At 46.6% G+C, this 18,632-nt stretch overlaps 1 protein-coding gene across 1 annotated transcript; it reads left to right on the top strand.

Moving 5' to 3' along the window:
- Positions 1 to 5,778: 5,778 nt before the first annotated feature.
- Positions 5,779 to 7,044, top strand: LOC119876630 (GTP:AMP phosphotransferase AK3, mitochondrial-like). The gene has a single exon (XM_038546987.1). It carries the CDS (start codon positions 5,837 to 5,839, stop codon positions 6,518 to 6,520), a length of 684 nt encoding a protein of 227 aa, XP_038402915.1. The 5' UTR covers positions 5,779 to 5,836; the 3' UTR covers positions 6,521 to 7,044.
- Positions 7,045 to 18,632: the final 11,588 nt, after the last annotated feature.

Genomic DNA, 18,632 nt, shown 5'->3' with positions numbered 1-18,632 from the left:
TGCACCCCAGGATCACACCCTGAGCGGAAGGCAGATGCTCAACCATTGAGCCACCCAGGTGTGCCTCCTGAAAGCATTAAGCCAAAGTATTCTATCTTTAGAGATCATTTCCCACACGGAGTTGAGAAATCTCAAAAAATTTTTAAAGATTTTATTGATTCATGAGAAACACACAGAGAGAGGCAGAGACGTAGGCAGAGGGAGAAGGGGTCTCCCCCAGGGGAGCCCGAGGTGGGACGGATCCTGGCATCCCGGGATCACGCCCTAGCCCTCGCGGAAGGAAACCCCCAACCACTGAGCCAGCCAGGCGACCGGAGAAATGCACATGTTTAAAGGTCAGTAGGTAACTACTAACTGCTTGGGACTCTACATCTTCTCTGGCAGTGCCGCTGACGCCAGTTGCTATAAAGATGACCGTACGCTGGGATCCTGGAAGCTCACCCTTTGGACTCGACCCTAAAAATTCACTCGAAGAGAAGAAGGAAGCTCTAGGACTCTGGCGCGGTGGGGCTGCGGGAGGGGAAGTAGAGTTAGAGACCCGCGCAGAGTGGGGGGCCAGGGCGGGCGGGGCGGGGCGGGGCTCTCCCCACTCCCGCCGAGCCGGCCCCGCCCCCGGCCCCGCCTCTCTTGAAGAAGCGCGGGGGCACCTTGCGAGCAGTGACGCGAGGGTGGCGGAGTCGGTGTCTTTTGCGGTTCCCACCGAGAGGGATAAAACCTTGCTGGTGTGGGAGCTAAGTCCGGACCCTCGGCCGAGGCCTTGCCCGGGAGCCGAGCCAGGATGGAGGGGGCGGGGAGAAGGCCGCCCCCTCGGTGACCGGGTGACCGGGAGCCCTGGAGACTGGCCTTACCCCTCAGCGCTTTGTAGTCTCCGCTGAGAGGCACCCTGGTTCTAGAGGGGACCTCGGCGGCCGCTCAGCCCCAAGAGACTTTTGAGGGGCAGCGCTCCACAGCCAGCGCCTGTTGCCTTCTAATGCTTTTCGAATCTTAGGGTTCCAGAGGAAAACCTGTTCGCGAAGTGACAAGTGCTTGGGTTGCCTGTGCAGAGGGTTTAGGGAATATAAGGGAACGGGCAGTTTTGGTTTCTGGGCGTGAAATTTCATGTACGTATTTGGTGCGGGACCAGCCCGCAGCGCTCTCTGGTCACAGCATTCTCCCAGTTCGGCCTCCTGTATTCGGTAGGAGTCTTCCCAAACGCGGCAGTGGCCCGCCCTGGTTTCTGTGCCATCATCAAGTTTTATTCAGCAAGGGATGCTCACAGAGCACAAAGGGCATGTCACGAGAAGCATCTGTTTCAGAATTCTCCACTGAAGGTGGGTCAAGTAGGAAATTCCTAACTCCGCTGGCACAAAGTGCCGAATTCTGTGACGACAGACTAGCATTCATAGAGCTCTCCTGACTTACAGAATGCTTTCGGGTGCATTGCTACATCGATCCTCTGGTTTCCTTGGGTGGCTGTGTTGTTTTTGTGTTTTTCTTTTACTTGTTTTCCTTTTCCTTTTTTTACACGAAGAAACTTGAACTCAGGATAGTTAAGTGGCTTACTTAGGGTTCATGACAAAAACTGGAAGCGAGAGATCAACCCCCAATTGATGTTAAATCCGGTGTCGGGGATCCCCGGGTGGCTCAGCGGTTTAGCGCCTGCCTTCAGCCCAGGGCGTGATCCTGGAGCCCCACATCGGGCTCCCTGCATGGAGCCCACTTCTCCCTCTGCTTGTGTCTCTGTTTTTCTCTCTTTCTCTCTCATGAATAAGGAAATAAAACCGTTAAAAAAATGAATCCCGTGTCATTTTATGCTGCCTCTTATTTTAGGAAATCTTCACAAGAAGAGTGTTGCTTATATTTACTATTATGTGAATTTATTTATTTTTTTAATTTCATCTATTCATTTGAAAGAGAATGAGACCATGAGAGGGAGAAGCAGACTCTCTGCTGAGGAGGGAGCCTGATGCAGGCAGGACTTGATCCCAAGAACCTGGGATCACAACCTGAGCCGAAGGCAGGTACCCAACCATCTGAGCCATCCAGGCACCCTCTTTATTTATTTAACACAGAGCCTTGGGTTATTACTCCTGCTTTCCAAAATTGTTAGCCAGTTTACTTATGTGTTCTTTAATACTTTGGCAACTACACATAGTTCCTGGTTGGGGTTTTTGTTGTTGTTTTTTGCCTTTTATAAATACAGAAAAAAAAATAATGTCTTAAACCAAATAAATCAAGGAAAGGTCTAAGGCCCCTGAGAACGTTTTTCAGTAGCATGAAGAAAATTGGTTGGCAAGCTTATCCAAGATGACAGCTATCTCTCCTACTCGGAGGCTCAGGGCCCTTCTGAAGCTTCCTTGTTGTCCAGAACAGCTCCACTATGCCTCACTATTAGCCTCCCCTGCAGCACCCAACATTTAAAAGTTTGTCTTCATTTCTCCTTCCCAGCAGGCAGCTTCAGCTAGAGAAAGTAATTTCATTTTCTTATCACTCATTCTTTCATTCATTCGCTCAATCAACAACAGAATGTACTTGGTTCTAGGAATGAGAAAAGAATAAGATATGTTTCCTTCAAGCACTAAAGGAGCTTATAAACTAGCGATAGAGAAGGATGGAGGAACAAACAGTGAAGAATTAATAGGGCAGCCCTGGTGGCTTAGTGGTTTAGCGCCGCCCACGTGAAGCTCCCTGCATGGAGCCTGCTTCTCTCTCTGTCTCTCTCTGGTGTCTCTGTCTCTCTCTGTTTCTCTAATAAATAAATAAATAATCTTTTTTAAAAATAAGAATTAATAGTGCTGGGACACCTAGATGGCTCAGTGGTTGTGCTCAGGGCGTGATCCTGTGGTTGTGGGATCCAGTGCTGCATCTGGCTCCCCAAGGGAGCCTGCTTCTCCCTCTGCTTATGTCTCTACCTTTCTCTGTGTGTCTCTCATGAATAAATAAATCTTTAAAAAATTTAAAAAAGAACAATAGTGCTATGACTTTATTTGCAAAATTTAAATATTTATGAATATGTTAATATACTACATCCTGCCTAAAGTTGACATAGGCATTTAAGACTAAACTAGTGGATGTAAGAAATTCACCACAGAATGTAAGTCATTTAGAGTTAACACTGGAGGCATTGGCCTTCTCAAAGGAGCTATTTAATGCAAATAACCTCTAATTGTTTCGTTGCTTATAAAATTTATAGAAGTATGTATATTCCTTGTTCTAACAGGTTAGTAACTTGGGGAGAAGAGTGTTGTAGATTAAGGTCCTTTGTCCGTGTTAGGTCCATCTTGTCTGCTCTTCAGGTTGTGTTCTCAGACAGGAGCTACAGGATGGGACAACAAAAACAATTTACTTCCTTTGCTCACCTACAACCCTGTCATTTGCTTCTGGAGGGCTTCCTTGCTTTCATCATCACTCTCACCACTAGAGGTGAAGGAAATCTTCCAATTAATCAGAGGCCCTAGAAATGATGCAGAACAGTACTGTAGCTTAACAATGATAAATAACATTCATTTAGGGCTTACTATGAGCTCATTGCTTACAATGTTGTTCCCTATTTAATCTTCACAATCAGTTCATGAAATAGGTATTGATAACTCTCGGGTGTATCCAAAACTAGCCTATGTGGCAGGTTGTGATATTTTTCGGTCTCTCTCTCATGTCTTTAGGTTCATCTTGGCACCAAACATAAAGCGGTTCAACATCAGGCCCTTGCCTTAAATAGCTCCCAATGCCAAGAATTGGCAAATTATTATTTGGTTTCAATGGATGGTCAAAAAGGATAATCAAGGCAAACTTTATAGATTTTCTTTGACTAATCAGACTCACTTCAACATCGAAATCTTGGACATTAGAGAAGAGAGAACTGGAAGTGGGGAGATGTGAGTCCTCTAAGTGGAAGGACCTCAACATTGGCCTGCCACCTAAAATTAATAATACTCTCAATGATTTGGGTGGTGATGTCCATAATTTTCACCAATATTTGTAGGGTGTAGAATAAAAAACAATTGTCTATATCTATAGTTCATTTGCAAGTCTTACTTGATTTTGAAGCTATAGGATACTTCAACTGTTAGCTAGGTTTGCTGGAGTTTAGTTTTTAAAGACTAAGAAATCCGGGCAGCCCTGGTGGTTTGCGGTTTGGCGCCACCTTCTGCCCAGAGCCTGATCCTGGAGACCTGAGATCCAGTCCCAGGTCGGGCTCCCTGAATGGCGCCTGCTTCTCCCTCTACCTGTGTCGCTGCCTCTCTCTCTCTCTCTCTCTATCTCTCATGAGTGAATAAATAAAATCTTAAAAAAAAAACCTAAGAAATCTTAGCTAAGTATTAGAAGCTTTGTTTGTTTGTAAGAGTTGACCCTGTCCCTGGATTGGTCACAGGTTTCCAGCTTGGGCAGCTCTTCCAGTGTAGATTGACTTCTGTGGTCATCAGATGGAATCTCCATTAGCTGTCAACTCTGACAACCTTTAAGAACCAAACTAAACGTCTGGGTTGTTGGCCTCGCCCTAATATGCCAACACTCGCCCTAATATGCTGTGGTATCCATATACACATTCAAAACTCCTTAGGCTAAAAAGTCTGGTAGCTCTAGTTTGCCTTAAGGGAAATTTTATTGCCTATAAGGTACATAGGCCTGTTTCTGCCAATAAAGTGTTCAGATGCATGCCCGCCCTCTCCCCAAAGTATTGTATATTGTATCTGCAAGGAGAGGAAAACTGGACTCCAGCTGGATTGAAACCAGCAGGGAAGGGATCATCTCAAAAGGCTTCCAGAATAGAAGAATGGTGGTTGCCAGGGGCTGGGCTGTGGGTGGGATGGGGAGTTATTGTCGAATGGATACAGAGTCTCAGTTTGGGCACATGAAAAGAAAAATGTTCTGGAAATGGTTGCACAACAATGTGAATGTACTTAATGCCACTGAACTATACCCTTAAAAATAGTTATTACGAGAGACAGGGTCACAGATTTAGAAAGATACTTAATCCAGCCTCAAGATTGGTGTTGAATTAGGTAACATCTAGAAATCTCTTGAAGGGATCCCTGGGTGGCACAGCGGTTTGGCGCCTGCCTTTGGCCCAGGGCGCGATCCTGGGGATCCGGGGTCAGGCTCCCGGTGCATGGGGCCTGCTTCTCCCTCTGCCTGTGTCTCTGCCTCTCTCTCTCTCACTGTGTGCCTATCATAAATAAATAAAAAAATTTTTTAAAAATAAATCTCTTGAAGATACGTACATTTATGTCTGTATCTGCATATCTATCTGTATCTTTGTAGGTAGATAGATTATAGGTAAATAGAGACATGTTTTGGTGGGGGGGAAGATATGCTTTGGGGAGGGGATCTGGACAAACTGCTTTTAAATGTATTCTGGAAAAAAAATCTAAGGATATACAGGAATCTTTAGTAAAAAAAAAAGGGGGGGGGTAATGAGACAGAATAGAGCTATCAGATATTAAAGCATACTGTGCAGCATAATGATTTTTTAAGTGTGATTGGTTTATCAGTAAATGAGATGGATTTGTGGGTGGCTAGATGCGTCCAACATTGGACCTTTGATTTTGGCTTAGGTCATGATCTCAGGGTCCTAGATCCAGCCCTGAATGCGGGTTCCACACCTAGCAGGGAATCTGCTCTGGATTCTCTCCCTCTCCTTCTGCCCCTCCCCCTACCAGTGCCCTCACATACATTCTCTCTCTCTCTCTCTCTCTCTCTCTCAAATCTTTTTAAAAACTGAGATAGAGACTTCCGGGAGCGCCCGGGCGCCGCGCCCGCCCCCTGCGCGCAGCGCTGTCCGCCCGCCGCCCCGCACGGCGCAGCCCCGCGAGCGCGCAGCCAGGCCGGAGCCCCCGCGCCCCGGCTCCCGGCGGCCATGGGGGCGTCCGCGCGGCTGCTGCGCGCCGTGATCATGGGGGCGCCGGGCTCCGGCAAGGGCACCGTGTCGTCGCGCATCACCAAGCACTTCGCGCTGAAGCACCTCTCCAGCGGGGACCTGCTCCGGGACAACATGCTTCGGGGCACAGAAATTGGTGTGTTAGCCAAGACTTTCATTGACCAAGGGAAGCTCATCCCGGATGGTGTCATGACTCGGCTGGCCCTTCATGAGCTGAAAAACCTCACCCAATATAGCTGGCTATTGGATGGTTTTCCAAGGACACTTCCACAGGCAGAAGCCCTGGACGGAGCTTATCAGATAGACACAGTGATTAATCTGAACGTGCCCTTTGAAGTCATTAAGCAGCGTCTCACCGCGCGCTGGATTCATCCGGCCAGCGGCCGAGTCTACAACATCGAATTCAACCCTCCCAAAGCCGTGGGCATTGATGACCTGACAGGGGAGCCTCTCATTCAGCGGGATGATGACAAGCCAGAGACGGTTGTCAAGAGACTCAAGGCTTATGAAGTCCAAACACAGCCGGTCCTGGAATATTACCGGAAAAAGGGAGTATTGGAAACCTTCTCTGGAACAGAAACCAACAAGATCTGGCCCCATGTGTATGCTTTCCTACAAACAAAAGTTCCACAAATAAACCAGAAAGCATCGGTTACTCCATGAGGAAAAGTGTACATCACCAGTAAGATGAGCAGAGACTCCTCGCCTGTGCATTTAGAAGCTCCGTGTTCTGAGACTGGCATGTATGAATTCTTTGAAAATTATATTAGTTTCACTTCTACTGATTTCATTCTGGAAATTAAGAATGGGCCAAATGAGTCCGATACTAAGATTCATCTTTTTGTCTACCCAGGGTATCTTCTATGGGTATGTAATTTAAAAACATCAGATGTCCTAATTAAAAGAGCAATTGGTAGTAATATTAACTTTTGTTCAGAAGACTTAAGTGGTTGATAAAAAATTTTCTTATTCTTTGGAGAAGCTAAAAACATTTCCATGTCACTCGGTAAAGTAGCTCATCAGAGAAATGTGTTGTAGACTGATGCCAAAACCCAGCATCGTTAGCACTGTGGTACATGGTTTTGTGAAACACTATCAAATTCTAGAAAACAAGCAACCAGATATGCAGATTAGTTTCAGGATGCAAATTCACTGTTGCCTTTACAGTAAGAAACTTAAAAACTTAACCGTATATACTGTATTTATTATGTCATAAACAAACTTTCAGTTTATTCAGAATTTTCAGTCTGCTATAAAATTGTGTTAAATTAGCATATAGGAAAATATTACTTTCCTGTGACAGGTTTTGAGAACATGTGTATTGAAAAAAATGATTTATTAGAAATTGACATTGGAAGTTCTTACAAAAGCAGTGAGGTTGAATTATCAACAGAAAATGTAATTAGTCTTGTGTTTTCAGATTATTGCTCAGGTTAGAAGTATAAGTATGTGCTTTAGGATCTACTTGCCAGTTTCTCTTTTTGATCACTATGTAAAATCTGCTGTGATGAGTGACAAAATACAAGAAGAAAAGCAAACCCATGGCCCTACATAAAAGCAAGCATACTGGGTCCTCAGGAAGTAGAAATAGATCAGCTATGCCTGGGGAGAATTTCCCTGACATGCTTAACAATCATAATTAGTAAACAATCAATTAGTAAACTAATCAAATTAGTAGCAATTAAAAGGATTTACATGAGAGGTTAAAAAGGACCAGGAAGGTAACTGAGTTTGTTGAAGGACTTTATTCCTAGTGAAAGCAGCGGGCAGCTGCTGGCTTTCCCTGCCACCGTCAGCAGGGCAAGAACTCCACCTGTGTGTGTAGCCTGAGTAAGTAGCCCTTTAAAAGCGAAGAGAATTTGATTTCTTCGTAGGGCAACAAGGATGCGTGCTTATGTCCTGTGGCCTGGCAGGAAGAGTGGGGCGATGAGAGGTGGATGAAAAAATCAGCTACATCTTCAGTGGGATATTTACTCTTACTTGGTGCTAAATCAGATGCAACGAGTCCTGGTACAACCTGTTATGAACTGCCTTTGAACACCGGCCTGTTATCCCAGGCACTCAAAATATAAATGCCAGCAAGTGGTTCTTCGTGTATTTTTGTGGGAAAAAACTTTTCTTTTGATTTTTAAAAATTCAATGTTGATCTTTCAGAATGGACCAAGGCTTTTTTTAAAAAGGATTGCAGGACACATTTAATTCTTTACAAAACTTTCTGTAATGCCTTATTTGAATGTATTATGTGCTTTCTAAAACTGTGGTGAACTACTAAGCTTATGAATATTACTGGCTTTCCTGGCATACATGACTCTTAATGTACTACAATAAAATTAAATTCTAGAACAAAAAAAAAAAAAAAAAACTGAGATAGAGGGATCCCTGGGTGGCGCAGCGGTTTGGCGCCTGCCTTTGGCCCGGGGCGCGATCCTGGAGACCTGGGATCGAATCCCACGTCGGGCTCCCGGCGCATGGAGCCTGCTTCTCCCTCTGCCTGTGTCTCTGTCTCTCTCTCTCTCTCTCTCTCTCTCTCTGTGTGACTATCATAAATAAATAAAAATTAAAAAAAAACACTGAGATAGAGGAGTGCCTTGGTGGCTCAGTGAGTTAAGTGTCTGCCTTTAGTTCAGGTCATGATCCCAGGGTCCTGGGATCAAGCCCCACAGTCAGACTCCCTTGTTCAGTGGGGAGTCTGCTTTTATCTCTCCCTCTACCCCTCCCCCTGCTTATGTGCTCACACTCTCTCTCTCCTTCCCTTTCTCTCTCTCTCTCAAATAAAGTCTTTAAAAAAATAGTTATGATAAAAACAGAAGTGTGAGATGAGAAAACTTCTAGGAAAATGCTTTATTTTCTGCTTTTAAATTTCAAAAGAATATCTAATGATGGGTTCTATTATTGTATACAGCAATCTCATTTTTATTTTTTTTATTGGAGTTCAGTTTGCCAACATATAGCATAACACCCAGTACAGCACATTTTAGAACAAGAAAAACTCTGAATTGATCCTCGTTAACTTTATTACAGAAAGTGGTAAAATAGCTGTGGAATACAGACAGTGTGAAGAGATTACAGATGCCAGAACCCAAGAGGAGCTACATGATTTAATTCAAGCACCTGGTTATTAAAGCTCAAGGGTTCCACAGCTATACTGTACTATACTATAACCATAATTTAAAGCAACTGACAGGATTTGGAAGACTATAGTTAGCTCTGTCATCTTTTGGGAAATGTGAAACTCTGAAACTGCTTTTGAGTGCAGGGAATTTCTGGGGCTTTTCTTGAAGTCTTGGCCCTTGGCTCTGACCCCTTATTTGAAATTTGGAGAGCCAATTGCATCAGAATGCTCCTATAGTTGTGGACATAGAAGAGGACACAGCCTTTTAGCGCTCCCCTCAAACAGAATCTCAGGGACTTGGGAACAGAGTAACTATGGCCTTAAGTGAGATGATGCTACAGCATTTGAAAACCTTTATGTGCATTGGGACACCTGAGTGACTCAGTGGTTGAGCATCTGCCTTGGGTTTGGGGCCTGATCCCAGGGTCCTGAGATGGAGTCCCACATCAGGCTCCCCTCAGGGCTCTGTGTGGCTCTCATGAATAAATAAAATATTTTTTTAATTGTCTTTCAAATAAGGTATATTACCCAGATATCAGTATCACATAGACATCTTGTATGAAATATTTTGTTGAAGAACTTTTCTGTAACCCTAACCCTGAATTAGGGATTAAGTTGACAAAGTAATTTCTAAAATAAAATGCCAATGTTCTATATATTGAATGTTAAAAAAAAATAAATAATAGGAGCAAAGAATGTGTTTCATGTCATTAAGAACTTAATTTGGGGCTAGAATTCTGATTATTTAACTAACTCCGAAGTTGCAACATTTGTTTTGAAGGGAAGAGAGTAGAGAATGAAAAGATGGTTACTTTCTGAAAAAGCATTTGAAGTTTTGTCTGTGCAAAAATTCTTCTAATTCAATTTAAATCAAGCCAGTCAAGGAAATTTCAGACTTATCCAAGTTTACACTTTAAGAAGTCTAGCTTCCTGTGAAATGTGAGAGAAAGAGATTCAGTATTGATGCTATAGATTTCAGAAACCTGACTCTAACAACAGATCCATTCCTAAATAAGACCAGTTATGGAATTAGTTCCATTTAAAAACCATAGTATGTGCTAGACACTGGGAATAGGATAAAATCCGTTCTCTCCAACAGCCCTGGCGGCGCAGCGGGTTAGTGCGGCCTGCAGCCCAGGGTGTGATCCTGGAGACCCGGATCGAGTTCCGCGTCGGGCTCCCTGCATGGAGCCTGCTTCTTCCTCAGCCTGTGTCTCTGCCTCTGTCTCTCTGAATAAATAAATCCTTGAAAGCAAAGCAAAACAAAAACCTACGTTCTCCAGAGCTTGTGCCAGCCCATAAACACGGACTAAAATGAAAGAGATTATAGAAAGGACAGTGAAGGAAGTAAACGGGGCGCTAGTTACAGTATTTCCAGAAAGTTTAACATGCTGACCTCAACATTTTAAGTGCCTTCTCCATGCGTGCACACAGGGTAGACCTCAAGGTTACTCGTTCTAGATTGACAGGTGTGTTGAGTGTAGGTGGGACGCGGAAGTTTTCCATCCTAATGTAAACGGAGGGCTAGTCCCTTGGTTTCAGACTCTCACTCCCAGAATGAATTGCTCACCTCTCCCCTCCCCCCATGCCCCCAAGCCCCTCCCACAGGAGTTTGGAGCCATCGCTGATTCAGTGGTAGGTAGCCTCCTCCTAACACAGTAGTGAATTAAAACTCAGACATGCGTATTGAGAACTTAGAGGAGTCTACGGCCATACCACCCTGAACGCGCCCGATCTCGTCTGATCTCGGAAGCTAAGCAGGGTCGGGCCTGGTTAGTACTCGGATGGGAGAACTTAGAGGAAATGGCAACATTCAGAGTAACCGTGAAGTGTGCTCCCCTCCCCACTGTCCCTGTGCTTATTCTTCAGGTCAGCCTCTTTTCTTAGAAGCAGTACAGCCAGGGGGAGGAGGAATGTGTCTCGGATTTAAGCTTTGAAGAGGACAAGTTCGATCCGCCAGAAGTGGACTAGCATTTTGAATCTCCGGGACGCCAGGTCTTCTGCTTCCTGGGGAAACTGCTCCACACCCCGACCCTACACCTCAGAGCGGCTGGAGTCTGGGTCCTTGCAGACTCCAGCAGCCCAAATCCTTCCCTGTAGCTCGGCGGGAGGTAGTGGTGGCCTTTGCAGGGGAAGGGAGGCTTGGCCTGGGGATTCTGGGGAAGAGGCTTGAACCAGGGGCTTCGGAGCCCAGCCGCACCCCAGCTGTGCCAAGCTCACAAAGGTGGCGTAAATAAAGGGTGGGACGCAGGCGGGGGAGGGGCGCGCAGTTGCTAACAATGGGGGCGTCACCGGGCTCCCTGAACATTTCGGTTTCTCTGGCGAGACCGAGCGCCCCACTGGCTTGGGTCTCTGCTCCGCAGAGTATCATGTCCAGGCTTTGCCTCTCCCTTTTGTTTCTTTTTACCTGGCAACCGTCGTGGTTGTTGGGCCAGGAAGCTCCGCTTCCGGCGTGGGCCCGTCGGACCTCCGGCCCTCGGAGATCCCCGGAACCCCCGGAACCCCCGGAACCCTGGTCTTCGCACTCTTCTGAACTCCTGCATGAATCGCTCCAGGCACTTACCCGCCCCGCAGAGGCGGGGGGGGGCTTTAATAACTTGAGGTCCTCTGCTCCAGCCCAGATATCGGCCCCGCCTAAGCAGTTGACTGAGACTTTGGTTCCATTCCTGGACACGGATTCAAATGGTGAGCTGCCCCCAGAGACAGATCAGTATCTGAATGACAAGCCAACCCTGCACGAAAGGCTCTTACAAGTGGTTCCAGCGTTGGGTGATGAGAATCAGGCCATAGTTCTACCTCCTCCACTCAAAAGTAAGATGAAAACTGGAGATGAGCCAGAAGATCACCAGTCATTGGAAATACTTGCTCCACCTCTGGACAGTCAGGGTTTAAACCAAAGAAAGTTTTTTGTTTCATCCCCAAACCTGGACAAAGATCTAGTTCAGCATCGAAGGCTTGCCAAAGTTGTTATTGGAACTCCAAACCAATTTGCAAATAAAGAGCTCCTAGAACAACTGCAGGACGATTATTCAGATTCTGGTATGGATATCATATACCCTGAGGAAAACCGACCAATGGATTTCCCAGGGGGACCAGATCAACCCCCAGAGCTCCCTGAGGAGCTTGAAATTTCTTCACTCCTGCAGGAGACCCCTGCAGGACCTCTCCAGTCCACTGTAGAGGAACCTGAACCTTTTGTGCCTGGAGTGGAGGCCCAGGCCAAGCATCCAGAGTCCCCTGAAGAGACAGAAACACCTCCACTTCTTCAGGACGCTCTATCTCAGCCTCCAGAGATCCTTAAGGAAGCTGGAAATTCTGTAAGCCCACAGGAGGCCCCAGCTGAACCTTCAAGTACCCCTGAAGTCCAACAGGAAGCCTCAGCTCAACCTACAGAGGCACCTGAGGAAGTAGAACCTTGGACCCCTCAGGAGGCCCCAGCTCAGCCACCAGAGGAGAAGGTACCACCTCAGGAGGTAAATGTGCCATCTCTGAGTCAGAATGAAGCTCAGCGGCCAAAATTACACAATGTCACTGTTAAACCTGTAGATTTGGCACTTACTGTAACTGTGACTCAGCCTCCACAGCACCCCAAGAAGGCTGAGCCTGCAATCCTGCAAGAACAACCAGCTCAGCCACCAGAGCTGTCTTTGGGGGAGGTGGAACCTATTCCAACCCAGCAGGAGCACCCAGCTCAACCTCTAGAGCATCATGAGGTGAAAGTTGCACCTCCAGGTCACCATCAGGTTCAACAGTTAAACCTGCCCAATATCACTGTTAAACCTGCAGGCGTGCAGGTTACTGTAACACCAGAACCCACTACAGAGGTGGGACCTTTGCCAGTTCAACGTGAGTCTGTCACTCAGCCCTCTGTGCCCCTTAATGTGGAACCTTTTGCAACCCAGCATGAAGCCCCAACTCTGCCTCCACAGTCCCCTGAGGAGAATGAACATTTGCCATTTCAACAGGAGACTCCAACTGAGTCCCCAGAATCTCCCACACAGGAGAAACCTCCAACACAGCAGGAGACCCCTGTTCAGACCCCTGGAGAGGTTAAACCTTCCACAACCCAGCAGGACACCCTGGCTCAGGATTCACAGGCTCCTGAGGAGGGTGAATCACCTTCAACCCAGGAGGAGGCCCTGGCTCAACTTCCAGGGACTCAGGAAGAGAAGGAACCTTCTCCACCCCAGCAGGAGGCCCCTGCTGAGCTTCCACAAATCCCTGAGGAGGGTGAACCTTCCTCAATACAGGAGGAGAGCCAGGATCATCATGCACAGACTCCTGAGAAAGCTAAACCTTCTTCAACCCAGCAGGAGGCCCCAACCCAGTATCCACAGGCCTCTGAGGAGGGAGAACCATCTCCAGCTCAGGAAGAGGCTCCCACTCAATTTCCACAAATTCATGTGAAGAGTGGGTTTCCAGAACAACATCCAGCCCCTGCTGAAAATGTTGAACCTTATCCAGATCAGCAGGGAGTACCAACACAGACTGGAGATCTTCCTGAAGAAACTGAACTTTCTCCAAGCCAGCAGTGGAGCTCATCTCTGCCTCAGATGCCTGTCGTAGGTGTAGAACCTTCTCCAGTCCAGCCTGAGCACCAGGCTCAGCCTCCAGAGTCCTCTACAGATATTGTAGCTCAGCCTCCAGTACATCATGAGGTGACATCCTCCCGTCTAGGTCCTGGTGAAGCTCAGCATCCAATGTTGCCCAATATCACAGCAAAACCTGTAGATCTGGAGGTTTTCATAACTCCAGTGCCCACTAAGTTTGAACATGCTCCAGGGCAGCAGGAGGCCTCTGCTCAAGCTCCAGTTCCCCCTGAGCAGGTTGAATTTTCTCCAGCCCAGTCCGAGCTTCTTTTCCAGTCTCCAGAGACCCTTGAAGATGAATTTCCTCCAGGCCAACAAGAACTCATAGTAAAGACTCCAGACCCTCCTAAGGAGATGGAACCTACTTCAGCCCAACAGGAGGCCCCAGCTGAGCCATCAGAGCCCCATAAGGAGATTGAACCATCTTCAAATGAGTACACAGTCTCAGCTCATTCTCCAGGGCCCACTGAAGACGTCAAGCCTCCAACCCAACCAGAGGTTCCAGCTCAGCCTCCTGTTCCCCAGCAGGTCCCAGCTATATCTCCTGAGCCCCGACAGGAGGTAGAGCCTTCTGCCACACAACAGGAATCCCCAGCCCAGTCTTTAGAACTTGCTGACAAAGTGGAACCTCTTCCAGTCTCTCAAAAGACCCCTTCTCAGCTTCTACAGTTTCCTGAGAAGGTGGAATCCTCTCCAGTCCTGCAAGAAGCTCCATCTCTACCTCTAGAGCCCCTTAAGGAGGTAGAACTTTCTCCAGCCCAACAGGTGGCACAGACTCAGCCTTCAGAGCTCCCTGAGAAGCTAGAGTCATTTCCAATTCTGCAGCAGGCTTCAACTCAGTCTCCAGAGCCCCATCAAGAGTCAGAACCTTCTCCAGCTCAGCCTCCAGAGCCATCTAAGGAGGTTGAACCACAACTTCCAGTCCATAACGAGATGACAGTTCCACCTCAAGGACAAGATCAAGCTCAGCGTTCAAGCTTGCCCAGTGTCACTGCTAAACCTGTTGACTTGGAGTTTACTGTACCTCCAGAGCCTTCTACAACCCTGCAGCAGACTCTAGCTCCTCCAGAGGATCCAGAGGTGACACTTCCACATCCAGAACATGTTGAGGCTCAGAGTCCAAATTTGTCTGAAGTCACAGTTCAACCTTTAGATCTGGAGCTTACCATAACACCAGAACCCATTACAGAGGTTGAAACTTCAACCATGCAAGAGACTCCAGGTCCTCCTTTAGAGCCACCTGACGAGTCTGTAATGCAGCCTCCCATGTATCGGGAGGTGACAGTTCCAACTCCAGGTCAGGATCAAGCTCGGCATCTATTGTTACCCAATGTAACGGTTCAGCCTTTGGACTTGGAGCTTACCCTAACTCCAGAACCCACCACAAAAGTTGAACATTCTACAACCGTGAGTAAAACTACTGTTCCTCCAAAGGACATGGAAGTGACATTTGCACATCAAGAGCAGGTTCAAGCTCAGCATCCAATCTTGACTGAAGTCACAGTTCAGCCTTTGGACCTGGGGCTTACCATAACTTCAGAATTCACTAAGGAGATTGAACTTCCTCAACCTATGCAGGAGACTCCAATCCAGCTTCCAGAGCCACCTAAGGAGGTTACTGTAGCTCAATCTCCAGTATATCAGGAGGAGACCATTCCAACACCAGGTTGGGATCAAATTCAGCATCCATCATCACCCAGTGTAACAGTTCAACCTTTGGACCTGGAGCTTACTGTAAGTCCAGAACCCACTACAGAAGTTGAACATTCTACAGCCCTGAAAAAGACTATAGCTCCTCCAAAAGACGTGGAGGTGACATTTGCACATCTCGAGCAGGTTCTGTCTCGCCGTCCAAACTTGACTAAGGTCACAGTTCAACCTTTGGACCTGGAACTTACCATAACTCCAGCATCCACTACAGAGATTGAACCTTCTCCAACCATGCCTCTAGAGCTGCCTAAGGAACTTGTAGCTCAACCTTCCATATATCAAGAGGCAGCAGTTCCAACGTCAGCTCAGGATCAAGCTCAGCACCTGTGGTCACCAAATGTGACAACACAACCTTTGGCCCTAGAGCTTACCATAAGTCCAAAACCCACTACAGAGGTTGAACAGTCTACAACTCTGCATCAGACTACAGCTCCTCCAAAGGACCTTGAGGTGACATTTCCACCATCAGAGCAGGTTCAGGTTCAGCATTCAACCTTAAATAAAGTCAAAGTTAAACCTTTGGACTTGGGGCTTACCATAACTCCAGAACCTACTACAGAGACCAAACCTTCTCCAACCATGCAAGAGACCCCAACTCAGCCTCCAGAGCCACCTAAGGAGGTTGTAGTTCAATATCCATTCCATCAGGAGGGGACAGTTCCAACCCTAGGTCAGGATCAGGCTCCGTATCCAACTTTACCCAGTGTCACAGTTCATCCTGTGGACATGGGACTTACCATAACTTCAGAACCTACTACCCAGGTTGAACGTTCTACAACCACCAAGACTACAACTCCCCCTCCAAAGGACCTTGAGATGACGCTTGCGCATCTCGAGCAGATTCAGAGGCAACATCCAAACCTGACTGAAGTCACTGTTCCACCTATGGACCTGGAAATTACTGTAACTGCAGGATCCAATATGGAAGTTGAACCTTCTCCAGCCAGGCAAGAGACCCCAACTCAGCCTCCAGAGCCACCTAAGGAGGTTAAAGTTCAATATCCATTTCATCAGGAAGTGATGAGTCCAACTCCAAGTAAGGGTGAAGTCCAGCATCCAGAATCACCCAGCATCACATTTCATAATGGGGGCTTGGGGCTTACCATTACTCCAGAACCTATTACAGAGGCTAAACATTCTGCAACCACGAAGAAGACTACAGCTCCTTCTCCAGCGGACCTTGAGGTGACACTTGCACATCGAGAGCGTGTTCAGAGTCAACAGCCAAACCTGACTAAAGTCACTGTTCCACCTATGGACTTGGAAATTACTGTAAGTCACCAACCAGAGTCATCTGAGTCGGTTCTCCCCCCAACGACTCAGCCCTCAGTGGTGCATTTTGCAAAATACTTCCCAGAAAAGGCATATACAACTTTCACTGAGCAGCCAGAACAGAGTGTTACCACAAATGTCAACATATGTGAGCTCTGTACCTGCAAAGATGAGACGCTATCGTGTACTGGTTTCAGCCCAAAGCAGAGGCTCCGCAGAGTGCCTGTGCCAGAGCCCAACACGGACAACAACACCTTCACCATCTTGTAAGAATTGCCTTTTCTCATTTGTTCCCTGCCTCCTGCTTGACACAGCAGCCTTTCTTTGAGGTCTTCCTGGGCCTTCGTCATCTCCCCAACCATGTTGACTGACTCTCTCTTTTTACCTTTTCTTTGACAACTGTCCTTATCTTCATTTTCCTGTTTGCTGTGGTTCCCACGTCTGCACTCGTTTACTTGTAATTGTCCTTATTCTTTATCCAGTTTTTTTAGCCCCATGATTTAATCGCTTAACCTCTACTCTCCCATCTTTATAGCAACATGTCCCTCTTTCCATCTCCTTGGTGATATACAAAAAAGTGGTTAAGAGTAGAGATTCCGGAATTAGACTGCCTGGGTTTGAATTGAGTTCTGTCACTTATTAGCTTTTGATTCAATTTCCTTATCTATAAAATGGGGTAATAGTTACTACCTTGTGGGATTATTGTGAGATTTGGTGAGTTAATACATATAAAACACGTTTTCAGTGCCTCACATATATGTGAGTGTTAGCTATTATTTGATTCCTCAGCTATGTTTAGAACTCATCTTTGTCCCTTGGTTTTCTATATACAGCACCCATTTTATGCCCCGCCCAGGACTCAGTACTGTGGCAGCCATGCAAGTATGGCATTGTCTTTAGAATATGAAATAATAGGTGGGAAGAAAGGAAATAGGCATAGAAAGACAGGTGACCTATAATTAAGTACAGACTATAGGTTCTGTAAGTCACCAGAATCTGTAATCAATGGAGTGTAGGGGTCAGAGAAAGCTGCATGGATAAGCTAAAACTTCAGCTGAGATTTAGAGTGGCTATGATTTGTTAAATACAGCAAGAATAGGGAGTATAGTCTAAGCAAAGGCACAGCTGCGAGAATGATCAGGAATTAAGAATTAGCTTAGAAAAAAAAAGAATTAGCTTAGGAGGGCAGCCCCAGTGGCTCAGCGATTTATTTAACGCTGCGTTCAGCCCAAGGCGTGATCCTGGAGGACTCGGGATTAAGTCCCACATCGGCTCCCTCCATGGAGCCTGCTTCTCCCTCTGCCTGTGTCTCTGCCTTCTCTCTGTGTGTCTGTCATGAATAAATAAATAAAATCTGGAAAAAAAAAGCATTAGCTTAGGAAGCAGTGAAAGATACGGTTATGAATACCCTTGACTATCAGCTAGAAGGGTTGAAAGTTATGCTGAGATATAGAGAAGCATTGAAAGTTTTCCAGAAAGACATATGTATCACTAAAAACAAGAGGATTGTTTTCTATTCCCTATGTAGAGAGATCTAAAGAGGAAAGCTTGATCCAGGGAAACCAGAAAGAATGGTCTAGCAAAAGCTGGGAGTAAAGTGACAAGGGGCCAGAACAGAATGGCTGTGATAGGAGTAGAAAGAAAATCCTGAAAGCATCACAGAGGAAGAAGCAACAAGACTGCGTAACTGCTGAGGGGAGTAGTGGGCAGGGTGCATCCAGAAAAGAGAAAAATCAACTATAACTCTCAGAAATTTCTGTCCCGGATGAGCAGGTGGAAATACAGCAGTTGGGAAGGACAGCCAGTTGGAGGGAGATAAATTCAGGTTTAGGCATCTTTTATCAGGGAACATAAAGCAACCAGAAGGCATTTTGGTTGACTGGAAATGGCCACTAGGCAGATGATGGGCAGATGGCTATCTGTTTTGCCTTATTTCTGACTCCCCTGAAAAAAATGTGTATATAACGGAATAGGGGGGGGATTTGGGTGGCTCAGCGGTTTGGTGCCTGCCTTGAGGGGGGGATCCTGGAGGGACGAGTCTGCGTCGGGCTCCTGGGTGGAGCTGCTCTCCCTGGCTGTGCTATGCCCGCTT

Source organism: Canis lupus, chromosome 9 (genome assembly GCF_011100685.1).
Source record: "Canis lupus familiaris isolate Mischka breed German Shepherd chromosome 9, alternate assembly UU_Cfam_GSD_1.0, whole genome shotgun sequence".
Taxonomy (NCBI): Eukaryota; Metazoa; Chordata; class Mammalia; order Carnivora; family Canidae; genus Canis; species Canis lupus.
The sequence above is the reverse complement of the archived record's forward strand: the minus strand, read 5'-3'. Positions and strand labels throughout refer to the sequence as shown.